This window comes from Brachyistius frenatus, unplaced genomic scaffold (assembly GCF_029030835.1).
Source record: "Brachyistius frenatus isolate BFR_SWC_R1_liver_20210118 unplaced genomic scaffold, ASM2903083v1 Contig_61, whole genome shotgun sequence".
NCBI lineage: Eukaryota > Metazoa > Chordata > Actinopteri > Embiotocidae > Brachyistius > Brachyistius frenatus.
In genome coordinates, this window is record NW_027210660.1 from 2,042,294 (window position 1) to 2,068,323 (window position 26,030).

A 26,030-nucleotide genomic window follows, 5' to 3' on the forward strand; every position below is an offset into this window, starting at 1 on the left:
GTGTGTGTGTGTGTGTATATATATATATATATATATAGTCACAGCAGAAAATCTGTGGAAAGGGGAATGTGTTGGAGATATATATAGGCTACAGTATGTCATCCAACATGTAAGCAAAATGTCATACGATAGTAAGTCGTCCAAAATGTGGGGAAAAAAAGTCATACTATAGCATGTTGTCCAAAATAGCACAAAAAAGTCACACTATAGCATGTCGTCCAAATTATGATAAATAAATAAAAAAGTCATACTATAGCATGTCATCCAAAATGTGAAAAAAAGTCATACTATAGCATGTCGTCCGGAATATGATTAAAAAGTCATACTTTGGACGACATGCTATAGTATGACTTTTTTATCACAGTTTGGACGACATTAAAGAGGTATGACTTTTTCGTGCTATTTCTGACGACATGCTATAATTATGACTTTTGTTCAAATTACAGTAGCCAGCATAGTGGCACAGTCATAGCATTGTAGTCTCGCAGTCTAAAGGTCTAGTGTTCAATTCCCACCTGGGCCATGTGACCAGCTCACCTGTCAGATATTAAGAGATGTGAGTTCACCTGAAGCTCAGAATCAAACAGCCATCAGAAAGAATCATTTGATTTTTAATTTATGGAAGTTTTCTACCAAATAACTTCATACTTCCATGTGGAATTTGCATATTCCTGCAAAACTATTAACTTAAAAGAAAAGTTTGTTGTCCACATGTTTTATTTTTAGGTTATTACTTACGCAGGAACATGCAAATTCCACATAGAAAGTCCCAGGCAGGAATCAAACCCCAGACTTTTAGACTGTGAGATGACAACACTGATAACTGCACCACTATGCTGGCTTTTGTAATTTGAACGAAAGTCATACTTATAGCATGTCGTCAGAAATAGCACAAAAAAGTCATACTATAGTATGTTGTCCGGAATATGATAAAAAAGGAGTTATACTTATAGCATGTTGTCCAAAATATGAAAAAAAGTCACTATAGTCCCAATGTCATTAAAATATCATACCATAGTAAGTCTTCCAGAAAGTCGTAAAAACTGTATACTATAGTATGTCTTCCAAAATATAAAAAAAAATATGTCATAGTATCCAAGAGTAGTCCAAAATGTCATACTACTTTCTATAAACATAACGTTATCATGGCTAAACACATCCTCAAACACTTGTTCAGTTGTACCTGTGAAAGGTTATACCCCGAGTTCTAGTTTGAATAGTGCTACGATTTGACCAATCCCGAGCAGGACATGGTCCTTACTCCAGCTGTGTCTACTAGGAGATGCGCTAAGTTGCCTGGACCTATGTGGCGACCACGTTGACGTGCGATCCAGAGGTCAATGCCGCGTCTACGTATATGTGTCTCTGTGTATGTCTATGGTTACGCCCACGCCTGCGAAGGAAGCTGCGTGACCTCTTCACGCTCATCAACCACGACCGGCACACGGCATGCGCGTACACATGTCGCTGCCGTGCGCGTCGCCGTTCCTGCGGAATTCAGGAGGCTGTGGTCGGACTCCGAGAGGCTCCCACCTAGAAAATAATGAACAACAAATTTGACGCGTGAGTAATCGAAAGTTTTCTGTGGATTATCTGGCACGTTGCGGGCTGCAAATGCACCAGGGAGCGTGTCGATAATGAAAGCTGCGTTGCGTGTTAAAAAACAGAGGTGTGTCAGCTTTATTGCATGGTCCTGCATGCTCTGTGTGCGCTTATTAACTCGCATGAGAGCGATGTCCACACACATGGGTGCCTTTAAAACCAAAGGCAGCATTAATACTGAGGGCGTAGTGGTTTATAACAGGGAATGTGGTGTGTTGTTAGCTGGAGCTTAGCCTGGCGGAAAGCGGGCAGGCCCCGAATCCTCGGTGTGGTAGTTATGGACAGGCGGGGGAAGGTGCGCCCAGGTTGGGTCTAAACTAGACTCTCTCGTGGCCTCAAAGTATGGGCACATAAACAGACGGTTTAGTTTAACTGTCCAGGTGGTTTAAATGGAGGTGTGTCCATGGGTATTAAAATCAGTTAAAATCCTAGCAGGCCAAATGGGAAAAGCACATTTCCAATTGATCAGGCTGAACTAGTTTTAACTAATGCAGTACATCACAGCAGCCCCGCAGGAAGTCCTGCCTTCGTCTGTGGTAATAGAATAATGATGTGGTTATAGTTAATATCCTTGTGTGTTCCTATCTCAGTGAGTGCATATAAATACCATCGCTGTAACACAGTACATTTCACCAGCAGCACCATAAATTACAGCCTCCATAGTGACCATAAAGTTGATTAATGACCTCTTTTTAAGTTTTAAAACAAAGTAAACTCACATGAAAGTAGAATCTATTGCAGGGCTGCCAGCAGGGTGCAAGACCCCTCCCCCCCAATTTAATCTAGTAAATGCCTGACACAGATGTTTGTTCTGGGCCCCTGTGTTTCCATCTAATCTAGTCTGAAAGATGATGACAGTGGAGATCACGACCAGGACCAAGGCTCACCGAAAAACTGTGAGAAGGAGAAAACTGAAGATGAAGACAAAGAACAGAATACTTCCAAGAAAAAAGTGAGCATGTTAAAGACTCGACACATCTTCTAAGTTAACTGTGTGACTCAGTTGGTTTCTTGTTCTTGGCAGATAGTGGTGCCAGGTGCAGGAGAGCACCCTCTTCAATACAACTACACCTTCTGGTACTCCAGGCGCACCCCAGGGAGACCGGCCAGCACTCAGAGCTACGAACAGAACATCAAACAGATTGGCAGCTTCGCCTCGGTCTGTAGCTCCTCATGACTTCTTTATAGGCCATAGATGGGGATGAGACTCTTGTTACTTTTGTTTGGATGCAAGCTTCGCTGACTCATTCAATGTCATAGTAAACATTTCGTTCTCTTGCCAAGGTGGAGCAGTTCTGGCGTTTCTATAGTCACATGATCCACCCCGGTGATCTGACAGGTCACAGTGACTTCCACCTCTTCAAAGAAGGCATTAAACCCATGTGGGAGGTGGGTACATTTTCTGAGATCTGAGGTCTTCTCTGCACTAAAGTAATGTTACATAATCTATTTATCCATCGACTCTATCAATGAAAAGCCTGATCTAACAACCTGCATGTGTTTAGGATGACGCCAATAAGATGGGTGGGAAGTGGATCATTCGTCTGAGGAAAGGCCTGGCGTCTAGATGCTGGGAGAACCTGATCCTGGCTATGCTGGGGGAGCAGTTCATGGTGGGGGAGGAGATCTGTGGGGCCGTGGTGTCGGTGCGCTTTCAGGTAAACCCAAAAACGAGCACAAACCTGTTGTATTTAGTCACTAACCGCCTGGTCTCATTAAACTCAGACGAGCCTTCTCTTTGTGCCTCTTTTCCCCCCCTCAGGAGGATATTATCTCCATCTGGAACAAAACAGCGAGTGACCAGGCGACAACTGCCCGCATCAGAGACACCCTGCGCCGAGTCCTCAACCTGCCTCCCAACACCATCATGGAGTACAAGACACACACAGACAGCATTAAGTATGTATGTCTCCACGATTTATTATTTTCTCTCAAACCTCTCTCTCTCTCTCTCTCTCTCTCTCTCTCTCTCTCTTTAACACTTACAGAAATGTGCATGCTTACTAGCCTTTCCTCACCTGGGAGTCAATGTGGGATTAGACTTTAACTGTTTAAATGTTTTAACTTTAATTCAAAGAGTACAGCTTGTTTCTCACATCTAAAGCTTATCAAACTAAAATGACATTTGCTTGTTTCAGCTTTTCAATTGTGAAGATTTGCTACTTTTCTCTGTTTTTATATTACTGTATATTTAATTTTTGTATTTTGGCCTGTTTGATGAAAAAACCCCAGCAATTTCAAGACGTCACCTTTTTATTTTTAAGTTAGTTGATTTTTAAGTTAAAAAATAACCAACATTATAATTGATGATGAAAACAGTTGTTAGTTGCAACTCTGCTGTAGAGTACTACTCCAATAACTATTTCTACCATTGCCATTACTTTTCTTCAAAAGTTGTATAACAAAACTCACAGCTACCGAAAAAAAAAAAAGGATAGTTTTGTTTTCTATATTTTCATTATTTGTTTGTTTATTAAAAACACTTATATAAAAATGACAAGTAAAATACAATCATGTTTGTAACTCCATCATGTTTCATGTGCAGTTAGTTGATGTGGCTGTGATTCTCTCATTGAAAAGACATGAACATCTAAAGAGTTTACTCGTTTTACTGTGAATGATGTACTGTGTCGTCCTCTGTTTGCAGAGCCTGGGAAGACTTCCATGGTCTGGTGAATGCTAGTGGTGGACGTTAGCCCCTCACACAGAGATACTCAGCAAAGAGTAAGGACTGTTGCTGCAGCAGTTGATGTGAGGTGGTAGTTTTTCCTTAGACACACTTCGTCTCATGCTAATGTCGCGTCTGTTTGCACTGTGCAGGTATGTGTATGTGACGTGTTGAGGGATGACAAGTCCGAGGAAGGATACCTCTGCGTGGATCGGCGCTGTGTGATGTGAAGACGGAGCAACAAGTGTGGAACAAAGGCCAGAAGATCATTCCTTCTTTGTGTCAAATTGGACATGAACACAAAAGCCTTTTGACAGGACACTGAACTAAGCCGAAGAGAAAGAAGTATTTTCAATCAGCCGGAGGGGAAGCCTCCATTTTTTTTAAATTTTTTTTTTTTTTAACTTTTTTTAATGCAAATTGTCACATCTGTTAACTTGCCACCAGAGGGAGGCTATGTGACTGGTGTCTGCTCATCTGGTGATTACCTGTTGACAAAGTGTACTTGACAAAATACAACAAAACCAATCTGTTATCTTATTAAATATGATTTTATTGCTAAACATGACATAAAACCTGCTGTTGAAAGTCTGTGTTAATCTGCTCTATTGGGACTCAAACAGGGTTGCAGGTAGACATTATTTTTATTACAGTGCTGTATTTTAACTACAATTCCTCTGGTCATTTTGAACTAGAACGGATGCTATTATTGTGTACGATATATTTTGTAAATACAGTCCACTTCAAAGATCACTTAACTGAATCAGTGATGATTCTCCATCTTTGACATGGAAGTCGAATCCCAAAGGATGAGGTCCTGTGTTGGGCAGAGGGTTGTATAACTGGCATGTAGCCAAGCTGCCTAAATCATTGTGCCTGGCCTCAAGCCCGACCAGAACCAGGTTCCCCTTGTGTCAGTTCTGTCTTTACCCCGGCTTCAAAGAATCCAAGGAAGGGGCTCTGCTTTAATGTTCTAAGCAAAGTTGTCCAGAAGTCAGTTTTTATCCTGGGGGAATTTATCTTTTTTGATCCATGTCAAGAAAGCGCATACAGTTTGTTGAAAAACTGTATTGCAGCCCATATTTGGTGGTGTGATGATGAGTGCAGGTGTGTGTGTCAAAAGTGAAGAAACACTGTTGGATGTACACCTGATGGATTATAGCAATAAATGTTGAATATGCATCTGCTGCTAGAGCTGTGTCAGTGTCTCTTTCTTTCATAAGTGGATCCTAGAACTAAATCAAAGTCTTGGAGTTTGTTAATAGGATTAACGTGTACACCTGTTAAAGCCACCGGAGCTGTGGTGCAGTCTCTTGTTCCATAAAGCATGTTGGACTGGCTGGTGTGTCTTGAGTAGATGTAGTCCACTTACGACATATCTGTTGTCAATGACAGGTCCTTTGGTCTGATCAGCTCATCTCAAAGAACATGTGATTCTGCAGAGAAATAATTAGAGCACGTGAGGTACTCGTACTTTACTGAAGTATCTAATTTTCATTCCACTTCATTTTTATCCACTGCAACTAAAGGGGAAATGGACATTTTATGCCACTGCATTTTTTTTAATTACTAGGAACTTTGCAGATTCATCTTTTTATACATAATTATCTAAATGTGATGTAACTGAAATACAATTACAATGCATTAAACTATACAAATACTCAAAATACTTGCACATAAACTAACTACAACTGTAAAAGACTTGATCAATGCATCAGAGCTATAATCTAATATATAACTAACTTTTTTATAATGAGTAGTATTGTCATTTTTATACAAAAGCACTGATAGGACTGCTATTTTGAGTGATATTACTTGAAGTGACATCCTCACACTGCAGTGATGGTTTCTTTACTAAGATAAAGGCTTTGAGTACTTTGTACACTAATGGATTTAATAATATTGTACCACAACAACATATCTTCCCACACGAGGGTAGTAGAAATGTACATACTTACCAGTAAGAAAGTGGCTGCCAGAAGCAGGAGTTTGGTGTGTGATTCCATACTCAATGGTACTAAAAGATGGAAAGATATCCACAAATGGCAAGATTACTTATTTCAAATTGGAACCTCAAAGACCTGGAATTGTTCAAATGTATTAATTACATCACTGAAGGCTGAAATGATAGGTCAAAATGTCTACTGCAAGAAAAGGCTATGAATCTAGTTATTTGGAATATTAAAGAAATGAGAGGTCTACTATCAAATGAGGTAATCAAGATTTATTTAATCAAGATTGTCTTTGAAAGAAAAATGACTTAAAAATGTAAAACGCACTGGAAAGAAAACTGAAGAGGCACATGAGGTGAATCCAAAAAGTGAAGAAGTGTATGTTTCTGCTGAGCAGAAGAGTCTTGAATAGCCTATTTTGTGTTAAAAAAAAATGATCAAGATGCATACAGCTCATGTTCTTGACAGACCATCTTTAGCCACCACTATCTGTGAAATTAGAAATAACATTTCCTGAGGTAGAACTCACCCTCCAGTCCGAAATAGTCATGGTCCATGTTGCGTTCATCATTGAAGCCAGGCCATTTCTTCCATATTGTTCCTATTTTCTCACCAATGTTGGAGAAAATCTGGTGTATGATTTAAAGACATGAGAAAACACTGCTGCAAAGTAAAAGGTATATAAATATAAATATTGGTTATATGAGTATTAAAACCTGGAATTGCTGATTGGAAAAGCATCGGCACGGACAGCAGGAGCCTTGAATCCTGATCGTGGATGCTCCTTCTGAATCACACACTTCCATGAGAGGGGTGAACATGCTCCACCTGAAAACACACTCCGCCAACACAGTGCAACTTAACACACTTTTACATAACCATGCAATAAGCAACCTGGCAGATTCACTGGCCATTACTTGACACGGTGGCGCAGCCCAGCCTTGATGCTTGGTTGATCACATTTTCAGCTGTCATGATTCTGCAGCACCAAAACCATTGTTTACTCAATGTCAGAGGAGTTCAAACTGGGGCACGCTTTATTCAAGCACAACTGAGAGAATATTTATACCAAGTATCTCTGGTCACTGAAACCTCTGCCAGGTCGGTCCTAATTGGGCACAACTTTACCAAGTGTTGCTTCTGGAAAACTCTAAATTTGACACAAAGGCACCCCAGTTAACCCTAGAGACACATTTAGGCCAGATGAAGAAGGAAGTATTTTGGTTTGACTACAGGAGACCAGGTGCTGCCATTCCTCCCATTAGCCAACATTCCCTTCCAAAAGGATGCCAAATTCCTTCCCTCCGAGCGCAGTTCTGTCCGTGTGTCTCTGTGCAGACAGCTGTTTTGTGCATTAACTCTCCCACGTTTAGACTACAACCTGGCTGCATGGAACAGTAGAGGCCCTCACTGCTATTTACAGACAGGCCTGGGCATCTAGAGTGGCTCAGGCTAGAGGCTGGGAGTTAAATGGAAAAAGGCTCACATGACAAATTGTTCAGTCTAAGAATGTAAAGTATTGCTCGTAGAATATTCAGATAACATAGGAAAGTAAAATGAAAAATAAAATGTTAGTGAGTTACTCTGAATAAACCAGAAAACTGCAATTTTTATAGAGTTTATTTCTTTAAATCAAAGACATTTCCATGACATTGTAAATATTCATGACTAAATTGAATTACCCATTTGAGCAAAGCAACAAACTGTACTTTGTGTGAGTTTTATCAGATTTGATTTACAGCAGCCTGGAAATCACAAGAACCACAACTGTCATCAGAGTTTGGTTCAAATAAATGTTGCTTAATAATTATTGGTGCGCAGGACATGGCATCCTCTTTTTGAAATTCACCTTGCCAACTTAAGAGCACAGACAAAAATAGCACAGGTAGAAGTTTCCCATGATAAAATAAAACTACTTTTATCAGTAACACATTTTAAGTTCTTATCAAAACGAGAACTACAGCACCCGGTTCAGATTGGCCTACCTCTGGTATACAGTGCCAATCAGGTGTTTTTGAGGTGTGTAGGCTCTCATCTCCATCAGGCAGCAGCCAAGGCAGCAGGCGTCCGCCCTGAGGGGCCTTTCAAAATAAAAGACCTGGCGACCCTGACAGTCGAATCCCTGCAAGGAACAGGCCCGAGCTGGACCGCAACACTGGAGGCACACACAGGAACTCTCTAACAGAGAAGAGATAAACAAATGCTGAAAATACATAGAAAAACATCATCATTCAATCTGGGTTTATAAGATGCCGATGAATGTTTTGTGATGTATGTAGTTGAAAAGTAAAAGTACCTTCCACAGCCACAAACAAATTTGACCTGCTGCCTCCTGTGCTTATGCTGTAGATCCTCCTGGAAACACACTGTGGACCTACAATGAGGAAGCAGACAAATCTATGCAATGCAAGCATCCCTTCTCACTCAAAAATACGGACAAGAAATCCCTCCAACTCACCTTGCAGCTCTGGTCTGGCCGTGATATGAATCTGACTGACTGTTTCCAGCACAGACATAAAGACCGATCCTGCTGCATTTCCAACCTTCTGCTCCTCCGCCCCCGGCCGGGGCAGTTTGCCTGCTTGTGGCTGCATGTAGCTGTTCTCCATCTTCCTCTCAGGAGCCAGATCTGACAGCCGCTCTTCAGATTCCCACTCAGGAGGCGTTTGGTGGGACCTGAGTCCAGGTGAGTGAGTCTGACCCTCGCAGGACGGCCCACAGCGGTTCTGGAAAGCTCTGAAGATCATCTGGATGTGCTTCTCTCGCTCAAGTCGACCGAAGGGAAGAGGCTGATTGGTCACCGCTGACATGGTGTAAAACTGAAAATATCAAAATGTCAAATTATTTAAAGGATAAATTCTTGAATTCATACATGATCCATGAGTTGCAAACAGTTCTTATGAATCATTTTTAAGTGCCTGAACAGGAAAAGCTACATTTTGTTTTCATTATTTACCTGACAAATAGTAGTAAAAATATTAATGACAGGAAAACTGAAAGTATAAATAAAAAAAGATATAAGTCTGAAAAATCAACTGAATTTTATATAGAAAATGGAAATAAGAAAAAAATTATATCAGTTTGTGACCCATGAGGGCAGGAAATGCTTGAATAGATGGCTAAAAACAAATCAACACGACCCTTAGAGTTTAAAAGTAAAAATATAGTGAAAGTCCCTGTTGTACAAAGGACTACTTATGAAAGGAGGCTTACCTTTTAAATTTATAGTCAACTCTTGTAGTTGTTACGGAAAGTTTAATGAAAACAACTTTCCCTCCTGCCACACTGTGTTTCTCACCGCAGACTCAAGGCAGTTCCCTGGCAGCAGTATAAACATCCCGCTTGCCATAGTAGTCAGCCTGAGCCTCTTTTTTATTCACATCACACACTAACAGCCCTGTCGGACACAGCGTCAAACTCTCTGCTCTAAGTCCCTCATATACACGTTAATTGGAGTACAAAAGGTGCTTAATTGGCTGAAATCACCCTGCAGCCTCTACTGTCAGATATTTTACGTCAAAGGTTAGAAAGAAAGAAAAAAAAGTACAACGAAGTATCAAAAATCTCTCACTTACCATCAGTGTTGAACCTCCAGGCGTCTACAGACTCTGACCATCTAACTGTGGGAGGGAAGAGACCGGGCAAACACTGAGGAGGCGTCATGGTCTGGATGGGTTAAGCACCAGCCTCCTTACTACCTGTGTGTGTGTGTGTGTGTGTGTGTGTGTGTGTGTGTGTGTGTGTGTGTGTGTGTGTGTGTGTGTGTGTGTGTGTGTGTGTGTGTGTGTGTGTGTGTGTGTGTGTGTGTGTGTGTGTGTGTGTGTGTTTGTGGATGTCTCACTCCAGCCCCTCCACCCCCCCACCATGCTCGTCTCACCCCGACTCTGTTTCCATCCCAACTAGCCGGAACTGTCTTTTGTTGGGTTAGAAAGGCACCACTCAGCCATGTAATTGAAATCCTGCTTCCAGAGGTGGGGGGCTGTGCTGTACGTTTGTGTTTTGCTGGAAGGCCGTGGGGTGTCCCTGCTCTCTGCTGGCCTCAAAAAGAGGGTCAAACACACATGGAGTCCGTCATGAAGTCACAATGTTCCACTACCACTTTTATTGACAAAATTTGGAACATCTATAAAACTACTTACATGTGTGATCAACACCATGTCTCATGTCTTAAGAGGACTATTAAAACAGCAAACATCGAGATGGTAACAGGAAGACTGACTGAAAGTATACAGCATTATATGGGACAAAACTTTGGTACAGTCTCAGCAGCCAGTTGCAGCTGGCACCAGTGCACATCCACACACCTGTGCCGCACATCCTTTATTACCATGAACAAACACTCTGTGATAGTCCACACTCACACATGTCACCAATGCAGAACATACACACAGCTGTATCTTCTGAATGTCTCAGTCATTAGTGGCAGATCACTGACAGATGCTGTCAGATTCCCACTTTTGGGTAAAGGGATGAAATCGAACAATTCCCTCCGGGTTCACACCAGAAGGTCTGCTCCTATATCAGTGAGATTCTTTAATGGAGGGAGATACTTCTTTGGATCCCCGTGGAAAGGTGAGGAGGGGGGCTGGTTGAAATAGCCCATGAGGAAGATACCAATTGTGCCGATGAAAAACACCAACGCCATGACAATAAAGCAGACCCTGTCGATCACCCGGGCAACCAGGAACCACTCTTCATTCTCCTGTGGTGAAGTAAAATTATAGATTATGACCGGTTGTATCACCCACCTTAGAAGTCTGATTTACATGTGATTTTATTGAATAAAACACCAATTTAAATTTGTGAGGAGCAAAAGGGTCGAGCACATAAGAGCTTACACTCTGGAAGTTGTTCTGCTGCCGTGCTGACTCCGCAATGTGTTTGCAGGAGGCCACACACTGCTTCAGCTCTGGGGAGGCCTTTGCTAGACTGGTGCTCAGCTGCTCTGCTGTACTGCCCTCCAGCCCTGCGTCTTGGTGCAAAACAAACCAGATATTCATGCGGTCACAAGGGGAAACACACTTCCCTGCACACTTAAACTCTTTTAAAATACTTACGCAGCCTCTCTAACACTGTTTTTATCAGTCCGTTTCTCTCTCTGAGTCTGGCAAACATGAGCTCAGATCGAGCTGTTTTCATTATATATTCTTCCGCCTTAGTGATGAGAGTCATTGAGCTGCGGCGTCGGCAGGGAATCAGGAAAACACCGTTTCTGTCCGGAGACAGAGTTTCACCGTGTCCAGTTTCTGAGGTATTGTCTCTGTTTGGTGTCCAGGTTTGCATCTGCATCCCCAGCAGCCGAGGCACGGTGTTCAGGAGGATCTGAGGGTGACACAGGGTTAGAGGGAAATCTAGAGGCAAACAGATGTATGTTGACTTCACAGCAGCTTTAGAAGATCCTCAAACAATCCGAACACAGTCTCACCTTCCGGACTCTGTCTGTCAGTATGTGAGTGTTTGGGGTTCTCAGGGACACGTTGAGTACTATCACACAGTTCATCACTACTATGGTGGTCACTGACATCACAAACATCAGATACCTGCAGTCAAAGGTTCACAGATCACATCTTTTTCACTTCTGTTTTGGAGTTGAACTCTGAAATCTTTGACTGATGCTCATAAACTTACTTTCCAATAAGAGGCACTGCCTTCGACGTCTCTGGAACCTTCTTAGCAATCAGGAAGAGGAACACAGTCTGGCCCAGAAGAGTGGCAATAGACATGGTGCACTTCTGACCCCCAGCTGCAAAATTCAAACCAATGTTAAGTCAGAGTGGTGAGGAATTGGGTTAATGGGAACACATAATCAATGACTGAACTAGCAAAAGCCTTAATAGACTAATTGTAATCTTAAGTAGCTAAACCATCTCGGTCTGATATGTTCACAGGTCAAAGTCTTAAGAAATTTTTTATCGATTTGTTTGTGCATTCATAAAAGAAGCTTATCAGCTGGTTCGGTGGAGCTGAGCTGTGTAAATCTCAGACACTTTCGGGTTTTTTTAAAGTAGCTCTCGGAGGAAAAAAGGTTGGAGGACCCTGATTTAAACGATAAAGTCCTGAAAGTCAAGATTTTAGATACACAAAGTGGAAAAGAACCTTTGGCAGGTAAATAGTAGACCAGTAGGCAGAAGGAGGAGAAGAGCACACAGGGAGCGATAATGTTGATGATGTAGAAGAGGGGCTTTCTCTGGATGATGAGGAAGAAGACCACCTCCTGGTACTGCAGCTCATCTTTCGTGTACTGAGTGTTGATCACCTTCTTGGCGGGCCTGTGTTTGATGACCCACTCTCCATTCTCTAAACGAACCAATGTCATTCGGTTTAACTCTAGAGGAACATTTTATTGTACCTCACAGAAGCTTCAAGATAATTTTATTTTGTACATTTATTCAAAATCTATTTTTCCAAATGATGCTCTACCTGTGAAAGCCTGTGGGTCGATATCCACCCACTCCAGTGTGTGGTTATTCTCCACTTGGAGAACCAGCTCGATCTCGTTGGCGCTGTAAGTCTGGGAGCTGAACACAGGGATGAGACATGTGGTCTGTCTCCACAACAAACACAACCATCTATTCTGCTTTACAGGACAGCACTTTAAAAATGGACAATTAATAAAGGAAGCATTGTTCTTGCTTTGAACCCAGTGAATTCTATTGACTTGAAAAAGAACCTGACAATGAAACATGTTAAATAAGGACCGTGAGTCCAAATAATCACAGTAAATCGAATTTTCTGATTTTGTTTCTTAGAATTTTATTCACTAATTTAGCAGTTGAGTTAATTTTTGACTAAAGAAAAAAAAAATTCCTCTCAAAATGTCTTGAATCAACTTAAACCCCACCATGAATCCTGTTTGTATAACTGTCAAATAAATTCCTCCTCTGGTCACAAAACCCCCAAATTTCCCAGAAAACACACAGGACCTGAGCTCTGTGTATCTGCGTGTGAAGATGTTTATTCTAACATTAATCTGGATGGAGAGGCATAGGACAATAATAAATGTTGATGTTGAATTTCAGAAAAATGACAGCAGTAATTATTATTCAGCAGAAATTACTGTCAAAAACATAAAACATCCAAATTCTTCTTTTTCGGAAAATAAGCAAAAGCTTTGTGAATGCCGTGAGGTGTCAAAACAAAGAAAGCATGGGCCAAACCTGGCCCGTAGGCCTCGAATCTGGCAACTCTGGTCGAAATTATACCATATTTCACAGAAAAATTATGAGTGATGAACCTGGGTTGTTGTATATACTTTTTATAGACTTCTATTTGCTACTATTTCTTACTGCTGACTGACTGATCATCAAATCCCAAACAGATCTCTACCTACCGGAAGACCATGGTGCAGTTCTGCCAGTCGAAGGGAAAGTAGTTGATCGTGATGGCACAAGCGCTGCGGTAGATAGCAGGAGGGAGCCAGTACACACAGCCATTGGGAGACACCAGTGCATTGCAGTACAGTGCCACCTCAAATTGTCCATCCACACTGCAGACCACAAGAAAGTAGAGAAAGAGATGTACATCAGGTCTCATTCATTTGTTTGCAATTTTCCCCAATTTTTTTTTTTATCAAAGGACACAAATGCTTTCAGATTTCTTTTTAAATGGTGCTCAGTATTAAAAATATTTTTAAAAAAAACAACAACTCTGGATTCTGATTGTGGATGCTCCTTTTGAATTGCACACTTCAAGGAGAGGGGTGAACACTAAGGCGTTCTGAGGTATTTCTGAGGTATTGCGCACGAAAGAATAGGAAAGATGTGAGGTACTTTGAACTTTAACCACCAAAATGTTATTGTTAATCGTTGGTACCAAGTGAATGTTTTTGCCAAATTAAAACAAATTCCCTCAAGGTGTTTTTGAGATATCGTGTTCACAACACCTGGACAAACGGATAAGCGGGACATGAGGTCTCATTGACCTTGAACTTTGATCACCAAAGTCTAATCAGTCCATCCTTGACACCAAGTGAACGATAGTGCAGCATTTGAAGAAATTCCTTCCTGAGATATCATGTTCATGTAAGTGTGTCAAATTGGGCTAACAGTTACTTTGACCTTTGCCCTCCAAAATCTAATCAGTTCGTCCTTGGTATGTTAGTGTGTTAAGAAGCTATTGAAATATCACGTTCACTAGAATGGGATGAACGGACAGACAGTATAGTTGTACAATCCGGCATACAAGTATGCTGTGGCAACATGAAACTTGCAGTGCACATACACTGAAAATGGACTTTACAGTGAGAGACATCTTGTGTCCAGCAGTTAAACTTTATAAAGTAAATATATTTTCATATCCACAGATTCTGGGTTGTTTAATGACAGAGAAAGAAAGGGCTTTTTAAGAATTTTTGAGAATTGATTTTTACAACATAATAGTAATTTTTGGTGGAAAAATCATAATTTTGTATTCTGTCTTCAAAGTATTTTATACACATCTTAAAACATGTCTGAAGGGGATCCTTAACACTCAGGTTTCGTGATTACCACATCCAATGTGCAGGCATTTCAAATCCTCTGATGAACTTACTGATTTATATTAATTAATTTGGTGTGACCTAAAGAAAACAGACCAGGAAGCAAGTTTTGTGCTTCGTCATAAACTTTAGTGCATCTCCTACATTTCCGTCCATGCACATTTTAAGAAGGTTCTATATGTGCTAAATTATATGTCGACATGTGAAGGTCTATGCCAATTGAATATCTGACAAAATATTTGTCAATATCTATTCAACTTTGAACAGTGCTTCTGTCATGTCGTTGTGCTCCTCGTTGTGCACGGGGTTCTGATGTGTCCTTTGATGTGTGTTTTTATGAATGTCTTCCTGATGTGTTGTTGCAAAAGAAATTCAATAGAGGTGGCTGAATTTGTGCTTGTGAAATAGCTGCTAATGTACAGGTGAGAAGGGAACTGATGGTTAAACCTGTGTGCACTAGCACCTGTGGAGTTGAGGCCCTGTCTGTTGTCTGTTTATACATGATGGATTTTTGGTCTAAAATTCAAAATGTCACACTGGTGATACAAAGTAAGAATGCAGTGTAGAATTAGTACTTTACTTTGATCAAAAATAATCATAATTGTGGGAACTGTCTCAACTTACCCCAGGCCTGTTGGCTCAAACGTGTCATCCAGCAGTTTGGAGTTAGCATCATGGTAAGAGTTTAGCATCATATTGTGACTTACTAAGGCACTAACGCATGAGTGAGATTTTTTTCAAACATTATGGTTCAGAAAATAGAATCGTGACTCCTTGAACATCAAAAATTCAATTTGAACAGCAAAAAACAGTTTTTTGAACTTCAGGATGACTCTTCGAAATTGTGTGGTCACATTACCAATTTTATCTATAGTTGTCAAGAAACAAGGCGTGTCTACACTTCCCCACAGGCTCACCTTATTACTTGATTTACTATTGAAATGCTCCAAGTACATTCAAAGATTTTTAAGCAGACTACTTAGCAATTCTACTGAGTAAATTAGGCAAAATAGAGAGAAACAACTTCAATGGCTTCCTGAGTGACACACTCACTTGTTCTCCAGTATGACGTCAGGCAGCCAGATGATTTTGGAGGGTACTCGTAGCTGAGACGTGATGTTCCCATACAGAGCTGACCTGGGTGGTTGGTCCCATCTGAGCCTGTAGTCACACCATTGCTACAGAACACAATTGCGAGTTTGATTTCTGACTGTCTTACAAATACACTATATTAAAATGCGCTGTCACTGCAAAGCAACTGAAAAACAACCCAGGAGATGAGGTACCATTTCTATCCAGACACTGGTGGTCAGAGCCTCCTCCTTCTCATTCTGAGGAGAGAGACATACTGTTAGCTCAAAGGCCTGAGCAGCCACTGCAATTATAACACCTGACCTGAGCGAGCTTCACTCACCAGAGAGATCAGGTTGGTGAGGGTCATCTTGATGAAGACCTGGGTTATGTCTCCACTCTTCTCCACGGGCCGGACGTTCTTGTTGTAGCCCTTCATCAAATCCTTGAAAAGCTCTCCTTCGAGGTTTACTGCTGACGCTGCAAACAAGCCACAGAGAACAGAGCAAGAACATATGAAACAGTCGTAGCAAAGATTTGAAAGGCAACTCCCTAAAGTACACATATAAAACATGATTTGGTCGTCATGAGGAATAACAACTACTCTACTTGTGAAAACGGAGGCTTACGCTCTCTAGAGGGAAGTTAGAGAAAACTACCCTTATGATCTCATAATGATGTCAGCAGCGTCACCTTGGTTTAGGTTTGTGGAATAACCTTTTGACAAAAAGCTGGCATAAAGAAAACTATAGTTGTGGGGTTTGAAAGACGTGAGGGCTAATGAGGAAAGATTGTTTTATTAAAGATAAAGTTATTTAGTTGCATTATGGGAACTGTAGGAAAGAGTGCGTTTGGAGCTGGACCAGCAGGACCTCAGCCACTAAATTAGGATATCTTAGCATCTGCTGTCACAAGCTTTACTTTGTCAATACATCTCTTTTAAATTTCACAACATTATGGAAGCACAATATAATACATGGCATAAAATCAAATCAGTACAGACAGGGATAACAAATATTTGCTTTGTAGTTCACTTTTGGTAAAATACATTAAAAAAAATAAAATAGAAGAAGTGGAAAACACCACTATCAACTAAAAAGATCAAATTGAGTAAAGCCAGCTGAATAATGAGTGGTGTCTTGTGTTATAATAATTTAAAAACCTCTGCAGTGATTATCACAGCACACACAAACTGGTTAAAGAGGAAGCCTACAACAATATTTTTCTTATTTACCAGACTAACTACAAACTGTGCAGCAGAACACATTACACAGAGTGAGCACAACATATTAGGTCTGATTTTGAAGCTAAAATAATGAGATATAATTCAGTAACCAAAGGTTCCTTTTAGACAAAAGTAGATTGTTTTTGTTTTACCACCCATTCATTACTGAACCTGTCAACGTGTTTTGCACAGTTGGTGAACAGTTTGTGTATCGTATTTTGTTTTAATGTAATAACTACAGTACTAGTAAAAGCACGGTTTAAACTGTTTGTTTATGCTTAAATTTATCTTGTTATCTCATTTGAATGAGTCTGAAGTTATTTGTGAAATTTCGTGTCTATTTGAAGATTGTCGTAGCTTTGTTTGACCACAGTCGTCAATAAAAAAATTCAAATAAATCTGAAAATCAAATTCACCCCACACACCATGCAAACGTGTCAGTGGGCCAATGAGCCAACGTCCCTACCTGTGGCAGAAATCATGAACACTCTTACAAAGAGTGACAGAGAGCACAGAGGTCCCGAATCCATCAGTGCGTCTGCTGTCGGAGACAAAGCTGTGTTCACTAATCTGATCCACATGGACACTACTAGATGGAGTTGCTGGCACTTGGCCTCTCTATATGTACGTGTGTGTGTGTGTGTGTGTGTGTGTGTGTGTGTGTGTGTGTGTGTGTGTGTGTGTGTGTGTGTGTGTGTGTGTGTGTGTGTGTGTGTGTGTGTGTGTGTGTGTGTGTGTGTGTTTCCCAGCAGAAGTCAAGGCTCATGGGAGGGTTGAGGTTTCGAGGAGTGGTTGGGGGTCGGCGGGGGAGTTGATGATTGTTAAAAATGTATTTCCAGTATCACATAGCCAGCTGTCACACAACACACACACACACACACACACACACACACACACACACACACACACACACACACACACACACACACACACACACACACACACACACACACACACACACACACGGAACTGGACTTGCACATAGTTTGCGCACGGTACACTGCACGTGGCTGCCCCCCAGTGTTGCATACTCAGTACTGTAATTGTGTTCAGTGCACCTGTCTATTGTCATTTAGTGCCTCACATGAGCAATGTAGAGTAACTCATGGAGTCTTTCAGGACAAATTTAGCAGAGCGGTGATCTATAAAAAGCTGGTTTCTAGCGGAAGTCATAATTGAATGTGTTCTTTACAATAAAAGGATCAGACAGATGATTAGATGATGAAAAGAGTGAGACAGCATTAACACTGTGTGTGTGTGTGTGTGTGTGCAAGCCAGAAAGTGAAAAAAAAGAAAACATTCATTGGAGAGAGAACAGGTGGTACGTCGTCCATTAACAGAACACCCTCTGTGATGACTGACCAGGCTTCGTGGAGGTTTCCGGCACATTTGTGATCTGTCATTGCTTTGTGTGTGTGTGAGCTTGCGTGCGAGTTACAAAAATACTTGTTCCTGCCATGATAAGGCACGCGTCCCCCCCCACACACACTCATGAACACACAGGCCAGGAGCAGGAGTTTATGTGTTGCAACAGAGGTATGTCTGTGTGTTTGCTCAGCTGTGACACATATATCCCTGTATATCCCTCTTAAGACTTGCAATGTTCTGGCTCATCAACACAACAGCTGCTGTGATGATGGTAAGGCTAAAAGGTGGAAGGACTGAGATCAGTGTGGGGTCATAACAAGGGGCTTTGAAACCTGTCTTGGTAAGAGTATGTTTGGGTCTTGGGAGAATTGCAGCAGGATTAGCAACATTACTGTCAGCTCATTTAAATATCTCACCTGAAAAGTTCAGTTTAAAATGATTTCATTACATTCAACACAACATGCCATAGCATTAATAACAATTTTATTTATTATATATATATATATATATATATATATGTATTTCAATTTTTTTTTTTTACAAAAATACAAAGAGTTTTCTCTATACAAATAAATATTTTATGAATAAAGATAACACCAATAATATATACAGTCTGTGTTCTTCACAAGAGGCTCAACCTTTGTAAAAGACAATATGAATAACTTATCATTTTGTACAGATTCATAAGTTAGACAAGGCTGCGTCTTCAACCACATAAACAACCTGCGGCATGACTGGTGGTCAGTTATTGGATTGATACAATCATGTTTTCATTTAGGGTCAACGCACGGCTCTCACATGGGTAAAACCAAATCATGTTTTTTACAGCAGAGACAGCAGAAGTTTGTGTGAGTGTGCGCTTTATACGCGTCTCTCTGTCGGGACAGATTTTTTTTTTTTTAGCTCCCAGAGATGTCGCTTTAAGAGACTTTGTGTCATCCTCTGTCATTTGAGTCCTTCTATTCATTCTCACAAGTTAAGACTTGAGTGCCTCCAGTGCCAAAGCGATGATCCTCGGCACACTGCGGTAGAACGATTCATTCTCCAGGCCCACAAGACTGTAGAAGGTCAAAGGTCGTCCTCCGACCACAGCTTTGACCCGCGCCTGGTAAAGTCCGCGGTCGTTCTTAGAGCTCAGGTCAACTAACACCTGAAGAAAAGAGAGGCCCAGTTACAGGAGTTTTTCATAAGTTATAAAGTGATAATGCTGCACAGACAATTACTTCTCATCACATCTTTACTTTCAGTTGTTTACCTCTTGGAAGTTCATGCGCAGATTCTTGCTTGGGATGTTTAAGACCCAGCTGTAGGAGTCTCTGACTTCTCTGACTTGCTGTGAAGACTCTCTCACTCCAGGACAAATTACTGGGAAAAACAAAAGTATTTAATTTGATAAATACCGTCCACCCATGAACAAATACTACATGTATTATATTGTAAAATTATTTAATTAAAGTTTTCTCTGAACAGGGTGTGGCACATACTTTTCCCACTGGCACCAGGTATCTGCCTCTTGCGAAGAAGGCTCCTGTATTTTCTGTGGAGACTTAAAGGCTTGTCAGCAGTCTGTCTAGGGTCAGCAGTCTCTGTGTGAGCAGTCTCGGTGACTGGCTGGATGACGGTCGTTGGCTGCACTGGCAGCGGCGACGCTGAAGATTTTAACTCTGTTCCTTCTCCATTAACAACAAACGTAAAATCGTCTGATGTGGAGCTCCATTTTACATCAGGAGAAGCATCTCTGCTGGATGAGGTTTCTCTTTGCGATGCATCCTCTGCCACAGTCCCATCTTGTGTCCTTAATTTTAGAATTTCATTCATCAAGGCTGTCAGGAGTGACCAAGGCTCCTGGGGCTCCTGAGACGAGGAGGACGGGTTGGTGTGGACCGGTGCCTCGGTGGAAGACGTGAGAAAAGGTGGACTGTTGACAGACTCCTCCTGGAGGTAGACTGTGTCCAAGTGCAGGATGGGAGGAGCAGCTCTGGAGTCCAGTTTGGAGCGCAGAGCTGAGATAACGGATTGATATTCTCCCTCCAGCTGTTGTACTGAGGAGTCCTGTGTCAGGAGATGACATGTAAAAATACAGTTGTTTATTAAGACTTTCTTTGTAAACGAAAGAAAACTGTGTTGAATGTGGACAAAAACAAAGAGCCCAAGATTAAAATTTTTTAAGGATGATACATTTTAGCTGTTGTGTTCAGGATGTTCAACAAGATTGAGCTATTTTCTGTCTGCTTTTGTTGAGTTATGAGATTCAACAACTCTGTGCCTTGCCTTTAAATCTAAATTATTTACTGAATTAAACCTAAGTCAATTTTGTTTTTACTTTTGGTAAACTGTGCATGAGTTGAGACTTTTGAGAGTTAAGCAAGATAATTCAACATCACCTGATTTCGACATTTTATTCTCGACCATTAAATCATTTACCCGTAAGAAAAGGTTGTCCTCCTGTCTGTTTGGTGTGGAGGAGACATCTGGGAATGTGTCAGAGTGTTGCTTATCCATATCATCAGCCATGTTTCTCAGGTATTTCTCCCAGTCATCCACCAAGGGTCCCACATCTCTGAATAAGGCTGGGGGAATTGGAGAAGGACCCTGATCTGGTGGCTCCACAGCTCCACCTAGCTGTTCTGCAGGTAATAAAACACCTGTTACAACAGTGGACAACAAAACACCAACACAGTTTATGCATATTTCAAATCATGTGGCAGATAACTCTGTACTGTACAAGACTGCTGGAGATCAATGAGCCTCCGCATGATTTTACATTTTAAGCTTGGACTGAAGTTGGAATAACATAATCTGTCAGTCCTGTACCTTCAATCTGTGTGAGGCCATGGCTCAGGTCCCTCCTCTCTCTGGTGTGAGTGAAAGCTGTGCTGTAGATGTGCTCCACGAGCTGAGGCAGAGTCTGGGTGAAAAAAGTCAAGTCCACTTTGTCCCTGATGTAGTCCTCGGCCCTCTGGAGCAAGTCCAACAGGGTCTGCAGGAATGAGCGCAGCTCTAGACGACAGAGAGTGAACAACAGATCAGGAACCTCTCCAGCAAACAAACCTCAAATCAACTTAAAACATTTCTAGACAGAACACTATGTTTTTGTTCTACGTTAATTGAGATGAGCTTTTGAATAAGAGTACTCACGACATTTCTTGAAGCGGGTGAGGCATTTGTCTTCGGCCATTCGGCTGCAACTGCTGGCAGACTGACCAGGAGGGCAGGTCAGGGTATAGAAGCGACACAGAGCGCTAAACTCTGACCTCTGTTCCTCCTCTGTCATTTCAGTTGTCTTTAGAAGTTCTGGGCATGTCGGGTCCCGGCTCCCAAATGACTCTAAAAAAGAGATTTCAGAGAGGATCCGGTGTTTCAGTAATTAGACTTATGATGCAAGTCAGCCACAATCATTTTCAAATAACTTTATGACAGAAAGCTACGCAAAATAGTTTAGTTAATGTCGTGTTTTATTGTTGCTTGAAACTCACTCTGTATCTCAGCCTGAATCCAGTCAGAGAAAGCAAATACTCGTGTGTACACTCCAGGCTTGCCTTTCTCTCCACAGCCGTCGCCCCAGGAGGTGATGCCATAGAGCTGGAATCGACCTGAAATCCGGTCCTGGTAGATCAGGGGGCCTCCAGAATCTCCCTACAGATGACAAAAAAATTCCCCAAAGATTCAAAAAAGCTTGTCTGTTTACAGAAAAAGTCGTATTTTCTAAGGTTCAAGGGATTCAGAAACAGTGAATGAAGTCAGTTATTCCCAAATGCAACCTGAAAGATGTGAGAACAAAGACATTTGAAAACAAAGACGATGATGTTCTGCCCACCTGACAGGAGTCTATGCCTCCGGACAGATAGCCAGCACAAAGCATAGTGTTGGTGACCAGTTCTTTGCCAAGGGCACTCTTACAGGTGCTCTGAGGCAGCAGGGGCACTTTAGCCTCCATCACCATGTCAGCAGAAGGGCCATCTACAGAAATAAATACACACAGAAAGAGACCATGTTATTGATTTTTAACATATTGAACCAACTGCAACTCAAACATTTTAGTACCAAATTCCCTTTTGGTTAAAGCATACGCTATTAGATATGCTGACTATTGAAAGGTTTGGACACTCAGAAGAAATTGCTAAACTATATTTATTCACTCACCCTCGTAGAGAGACCCCCAGCCTGCCACCAGACACGGGCTGCCAGTGGGGGGCTCCATGCCAGATGGGAGGCACACAGGCGTGACATGTTCAGACAGGACCACTGGGGATGTCAGCTCCACCAGGGCGATATCATTGTTAAATGTCTTTGGGTTGAACTGCAGAAAGACAACAGAGATTGCATTACTGTTGAATTGAACAATAACTTGCTGGTCAAAGTAAATAATATGTTTGTTTAAGTGGTTGGGAAATGTGATGGGTGAAATTATAGTATTTTACCTTAGGATGGGGGATGATGCGGTTCACTTTGAGAACCTGCTCATCAGGGTCAGTCTTGGTGATGTCAAACTCGCCCACCACAGCTGTCCAGTAGCTCTCACCACGGCTGCTACGGAGGTCAGAGCAACAACAGGAAGGAAAAGTGAAAGGGAGAAGAAAAAAAAGTACCACAATCTCAAGTGCTATTAACAGATCAAAGGTCTTAAGAAAGAGCTGCCTTCTTAGAGAAAATAGTGACATACGCAGACTTACCCAGCAAAACAATGTGCAGCGGTGACCACCCAGGAGCTGTCCACTAGGACCCCTCCGCACATCAGGCCACCATCTAGCTGCAGGTTAACTAGCCAGGGCCAGCTGCCCGGAGGTGCAGGGGAGCCACCCACAATCCTGGAGCGAGGCTGCGTGATGTTTTGCACTTTGGACGACCTCTGGCCACACACTGCTGCTGAGACAGAAACACTGGTGGTCAAAAAAAAAAAAAAAAAAATGCAGGAAAGAGCAAAATAAACCACATGCCTTCTGACTAACAGAGAAAGGAGGATAAACTGTTTGAATGCATCAATACGACTCTGTGCAAACATGCATCCCCTCACCCTGTGCATGTGTCTGTATAGCAGGTTCCAGGTTCTGCATCGTGTTAAGCAGGCTGCACTGGAGCACACGGGCGCTGCAACTCTCCCCCATGATCCTGATGCAGCTCTCGTTGTTCAGCTCACCAGCTGGACAACGATGCTGATAGTACGCACAGGCCTGACTCAGAGCCCAGCTCCGCTCTGCTTCACCCTGAAGCTTCTGGGCCTTACTGATGACATCACAGCTGGGCTCGGATAAGGCATTAGAAGGAGACGCTACGGGACAAGAAGAAGGGTACATTGGGGCGTCATGGACATATTAAGACAACAGTGAAACAATTTGACTGATCAAAAAATGAAAAGCAGTAAGAGTAATATTGTACTTACAGCAGGAGCCCAACAGCTGTCCACAGTTCTGAAACAGACAGGGAACACATCCTCGGCAGCCGGCTTCTGCCCGACTTCGCTCAGAAGATGCACGCTCAAGAGTGGACAGGGCGCTCGCCATGGCTGCTTCCAGAACGACAGTGCCACGGTCAGACAGAGCTGCAGGAGAGGACAGGAAGAAAAAGAAAAAAAAAAAAAAAACTAAATATAATATAATAGATTTAAAAATCTATGAGCAGCAAATAAGGAAATAAAGTGAGGATGTGCAGAGAAAGCAGTACATTCTACAGCCAGATCGATATATCAGCCAAGCGGCTATTTAGAATTAAGACACGTTTCAGGTAATGTATGTATTACACAGATCAACAATACTTACAAGATCTGTTATTTAAAGAATCTTCACAACAAATGCTTGTTTATTAGTATCCCCCTCGCATTGTGGCACAGCACACTAAACCAATTCCACTTTTTAGAGTTGATTTTTCCTGAAAACTTGGAACAAAGATTTGCTGAATTCTGGCATTTTTTTTTTTGCAGGGAAATGATTTGGCAACAGGATTAAAGGAAGGGCATCTAGGTCGTTACGTGGAAGGTTGTCATTTGCTGTGGGAACATGATGTGTGGCTGTGAGCGTGAACTGGTGCAGCTTTCTGGTATGTGTGTGAGTAGCCCCCTTTTTCTTTTTTCTTTTTTCTCTCATGCTGCTCTTTGAGCTCATTGGCAGCATTTTAGGGGAAGCCAGCTCACGCTCAGTGCGCTGGTGAGGCTTCTACAGACACACTTCAATCGGGCCGCCGACCCTGCAGCCCCCCCTCTGTGTCGCACCACATCACAGGATAGGCCACTAACAACAACAATGCTGTTTGAAGACTTAATTAGAAGGCCAGGGCTGAGCGGGCAGAGGCTGGTGGGCAGGGACAAGGCCCTAAGGACACGGGGCTGGCAGCCCCTGGGGCGGCTGGGACCCGGAGTCCCTTGTTCTAAACACTCAAAACACACAGCTATCAGCAGCTGCTTGCGTATGCGCATGCGCCTATTATCAAACGGCACCAAAAATATGCACAGCATAAGACACTTCAATTCAAGCTGCTGTCATTGGGGCATCTCATTGACACTTGCAGTATCGTGTAACTCCCATGAAAGATGTCCTCGAGGCATTGCAGCATCACGTTAGTTTGCAGGGTTTTAGCCGCTATATATAATTGGAAAAAGATCATTTGTCAGCAAGAAAGTTTGAAAAAAAAAAAAAAAGTTGTTAAAGTAAAATTGTGAAGTAGAATAATTTTCTGTGGATGTCTGTAAAACTCCGCTTTGAATACTGAGATTTCATTTCCTAAACGAAGCCTCTGACAAGTACTGTTGCGACCACTGTTGAAAAAAAAAAAAAATCAGTTGCCATAATTAGAGAAATGACGAACGACAGCAAGTTTTGAGAAAGTACCTTTGAGTGCACTTTGAGGCATCCTGTAGACCTCTCTACCTGTGGGGGCTCCCAGCAAGCAGTCCAGCCCCACAAGCAGCAGTGATATCAGCAGCAGCATGGTGTCAGAACATCAGACCTCCACTCCACAGTGACAGCAGGCAGACAAGGCAGGAGACACGCGGGACGACTGAAGAGGATACAGGGGTGCCGGAGACGAGGCTCGTCTGCAGTGTTTCCACGTCCTTATTATTGTCTGGTGGCTCGATGCAATAACTCACTGTCTCCCTCCTCCTGGCTCTCTGGGCTCTCTCCCACACTGTGGTGCAGGGCATCTGTCTGTAAGTTTACTTAGAGGAACAATAGGTGCCTGGAGTGGTCCCTGGTATATATAGAGTCCCCAGGGGAACACCAGCAAAGAGAGGAGGGGGGGTAGAGCATAGGGAAGAGAGAGGGAGAGGGAGGGAGAAACGCTCCCATGGCCAATACACAAACAGATGAATTCATTAAGACTGTGACAGCAAATCGGGCGCAACTTGCCAAAGCTGGACATTACAAAGAGGTTTGGCTCTCTGAAAGGAGACCGAGGGAGGGAGAGAGAGAGAGAGAGAGAGATACAGATAGGGAGGGGGGGAGAAGGGGAAAGCAGGATGATTGGCTGGGCGTCAGGGAAGGGGGTGTTGTTTGAATTCATTAATGTGAGAGGAAGAGGGAGAAAGATGTGCAGATAAGGATATGTGCTGATGTGACACCGGAGTGGAGAAATGGAGAGGGAGATGGAGAGAGAGAGAGACGTCGACAAGCAGGAGTCACGGCGTGAGCGGAGCGAGCGACTGATGGAGGGAGGTTGAGTGTGAGAGAGCCGGAG

At 42.3% G+C, this 26,030-nt stretch overlaps 5 protein-coding genes across 8 annotated transcripts in view; 2 read left to right on the forward strand and 3 right to left on the reverse strand.

Moving 5' to 3' along the window:
- The window catches only part of ccl20a.4 (chemokine (C-C motif) ligand 20a, duplicate 4), a 27,667-nt gene extending 14,610 nt beyond the window's left edge, over positions 1-13,057 (forward strand). The window contains exon 7 of the mRNA XM_069706219.1: positions 13,046-13,057. The gene's annotated coding sequence lies outside the window, so the exon portion shown is untranslated. The remainder of the gene's footprint in view (positions 1-13,045) is intronic.
- eif4e2 (eukaryotic translation initiation factor 4E family member 2) lies at positions 1,459-5,462 on the forward strand. Of its 3 annotated transcripts, none has more exons than XM_069706216.1 (8): positions 1,459-1,563; positions 2,443-2,554; positions 2,606-2,761; positions 2,887-2,991; positions 3,108-3,260; positions 3,365-3,505; positions 4,250-4,326; positions 4,423-5,462. In XM_069706216.1, the coding sequence occupies exons 1-7, from the start codon at positions 1,544-1,546 to the stop codon at positions 4,283-4,285; spliced, it is 723 nt and encodes a 240-aa protein (XP_069562317.1). In that variant the 5' UTR covers positions 1,459-1,543; the 3' UTR covers positions 4,286-4,326; positions 4,423-5,462. The 3 variants fall into 3 exon arrangements, with proteins under 3 accessions (XP_069562317.1, XP_069562316.1, XP_069562318.1); XM_069706215.1 differs by having other exon boundaries at positions 3,365-3,501; XM_069706217.1 differs by having other exon boundaries at positions 2,627-2,761; positions 3,365-3,501.
- On the reverse strand, positions 4,659-9,862 carry LOC138625346 (phospholipid scramblase family member 5). 2 transcript variants are annotated; one of them, XM_069706214.1, is made up of 8 exons: positions 9,798-9,862; positions 8,681-9,041; positions 8,519-8,596; positions 8,208-8,400; positions 6,939-7,050; positions 6,752-6,851; positions 6,229-6,287; positions 4,659-5,706 (listed from the first exon to the last, which is right to left on the reverse strand). In XM_069706214.1, the coding sequence occupies exons 1-8, from the start codon at positions 9,798-9,800 to the stop codon at positions 5,680-5,682; spliced, it is 933 nt and encodes a 310-aa protein (XP_069562315.1). In that variant the 5' UTR covers positions 9,801-9,862; the 3' UTR covers positions 4,659-5,679. The 2 variants fall into 2 exon arrangements, with proteins under 2 accessions (XP_069562315.1, XP_069562314.1); XM_069706213.1 differs by lacking the exon at positions 4,659-5,706 and adding an exon at positions 6,550-6,635.
- On the reverse strand, positions 10,718-17,524 carry chrng (cholinergic receptor, nicotinic, gamma). The gene is made up of 12 exons (XM_069706264.1): positions 17,461-17,524; positions 16,113-16,249; positions 15,985-16,029; positions 15,752-15,876; positions 13,553-13,708; positions 12,643-12,740; positions 12,319-12,519; positions 11,851-11,965; positions 11,648-11,762; positions 11,280-11,544; positions 11,061-11,194; positions 10,718-10,924 (listed from the first exon to the last, which is right to left on the reverse strand). The coding sequence occupies exons 1-12, from the start codon at positions 17,522-17,524 to the stop codon at positions 10,718-10,720; spliced, it is 1,662 nt and encodes a 553-aa protein (XP_069562365.1).
- Positions 17,525-18,962: 1,438 nt separating this feature from the next.
- Positions 18,963-25,462, reverse strand: prss56 (serine protease 56). The gene is made up of 14 exons (XM_069706242.1): positions 25,184-25,462; positions 23,743-23,901; positions 23,377-23,631; positions 23,036-23,225; positions 22,784-22,892; positions 22,506-22,662; positions 22,180-22,322; positions 21,839-21,998; positions 21,501-21,689; positions 21,177-21,362; positions 20,787-20,989; positions 19,847-20,414; positions 19,618-19,727; positions 18,963-19,512 (listed from the first exon to the last, which is right to left on the reverse strand). Exons 1-14 carry the CDS (start codon positions 25,281-25,283, stop codon positions 19,339-19,341), a joined length of 2,703 nt encoding a protein of 900 aa, XP_069562343.1. The 5' UTR covers positions 25,284-25,462; the 3' UTR covers positions 18,963-19,338.
- Between the last annotated feature and the right edge of the window lie 568 nt (positions 25,463-26,030).

Excerpts from the sequence above, each read along its gene's own strand:
- eif4e2 (XM_069706215.1), top strand. The coding sequence starts at position 1,544 with ATGAACAACAAATTTGACGC. Across the intron at positions 2,555-2,605 it reads AGAATACTTCCAAGAAAAAA|TTGGTTTCTTGTTCTTGGCA; the intron begins GTGAGCATGTTA and ends TGTGTGACTCAG. Across the intron at positions 3,502-4,249 it reads ACACACACAGACAGCATTAA|AGCCTGGGAAGACTTCCATG; the intron begins GTATGTATGTCT and ends CTCTGTTTGCAG.
- LOC138625346 (XM_069706213.1), bottom strand. Across the intron at positions 8,401-8,518 it reads TTTGTTTGTGGCTGTGGAAG|AGAGTTCCTGTGTGTGCCTC; the intron begins GTACTTTTACTT and ends CTTCTCTGTTAG. Across the intron at positions 7,051-8,207 it reads ATTGGCACTGTATACCAGAG|GTGGAGCATGTTCACCCCTC; the intron begins GTAGGCCAATCT and ends GTGTGTTTTCAG.
- chrng (XM_069706264.1), bottom strand. The coding sequence starts at position 17,524 with ATGGATTCGGGACCTCTGTGCTCTCTGTCACTCTTTGTAAGAGTGTTC. Across the intron at positions 13,709-15,751 it reads GACGTCATACTGGAGAACAA|TGTGGATGGACAATTTGAGG; the intron begins GTGAGTGTGTCA and ends TGTGGTCTGCAG. Across the intron at positions 12,520-12,642 it reads CGACCCACAGGCTTTCACAG|AGAATGGAGAGTGGGTCATC; the intron begins GTAGAGCATCAT and ends TGGTTCGTTTAG.
- prss56 (XM_069706242.1), bottom strand. The coding sequence starts at position 25,283 with ATGCTGCTGCTGATATCACTGCTGCTTGTGGGGCTGGACTGCTTGCTG. Across the intron at positions 22,323-22,505 it reads CTGGGGGTCTCTCTACGAGG|ATGGCCCTTCTGCTGACATG; the intron begins GTGAGTGAATAA and ends TTATTTCTGTAG. Across the intron at positions 19,728-19,846 it reads ACCTGGTGCCAGTGGGAAAA|TAATTTGTCCTGGAGTGAGA; the intron begins GTATGTGCCACA and ends TGTTTTTCCCAG.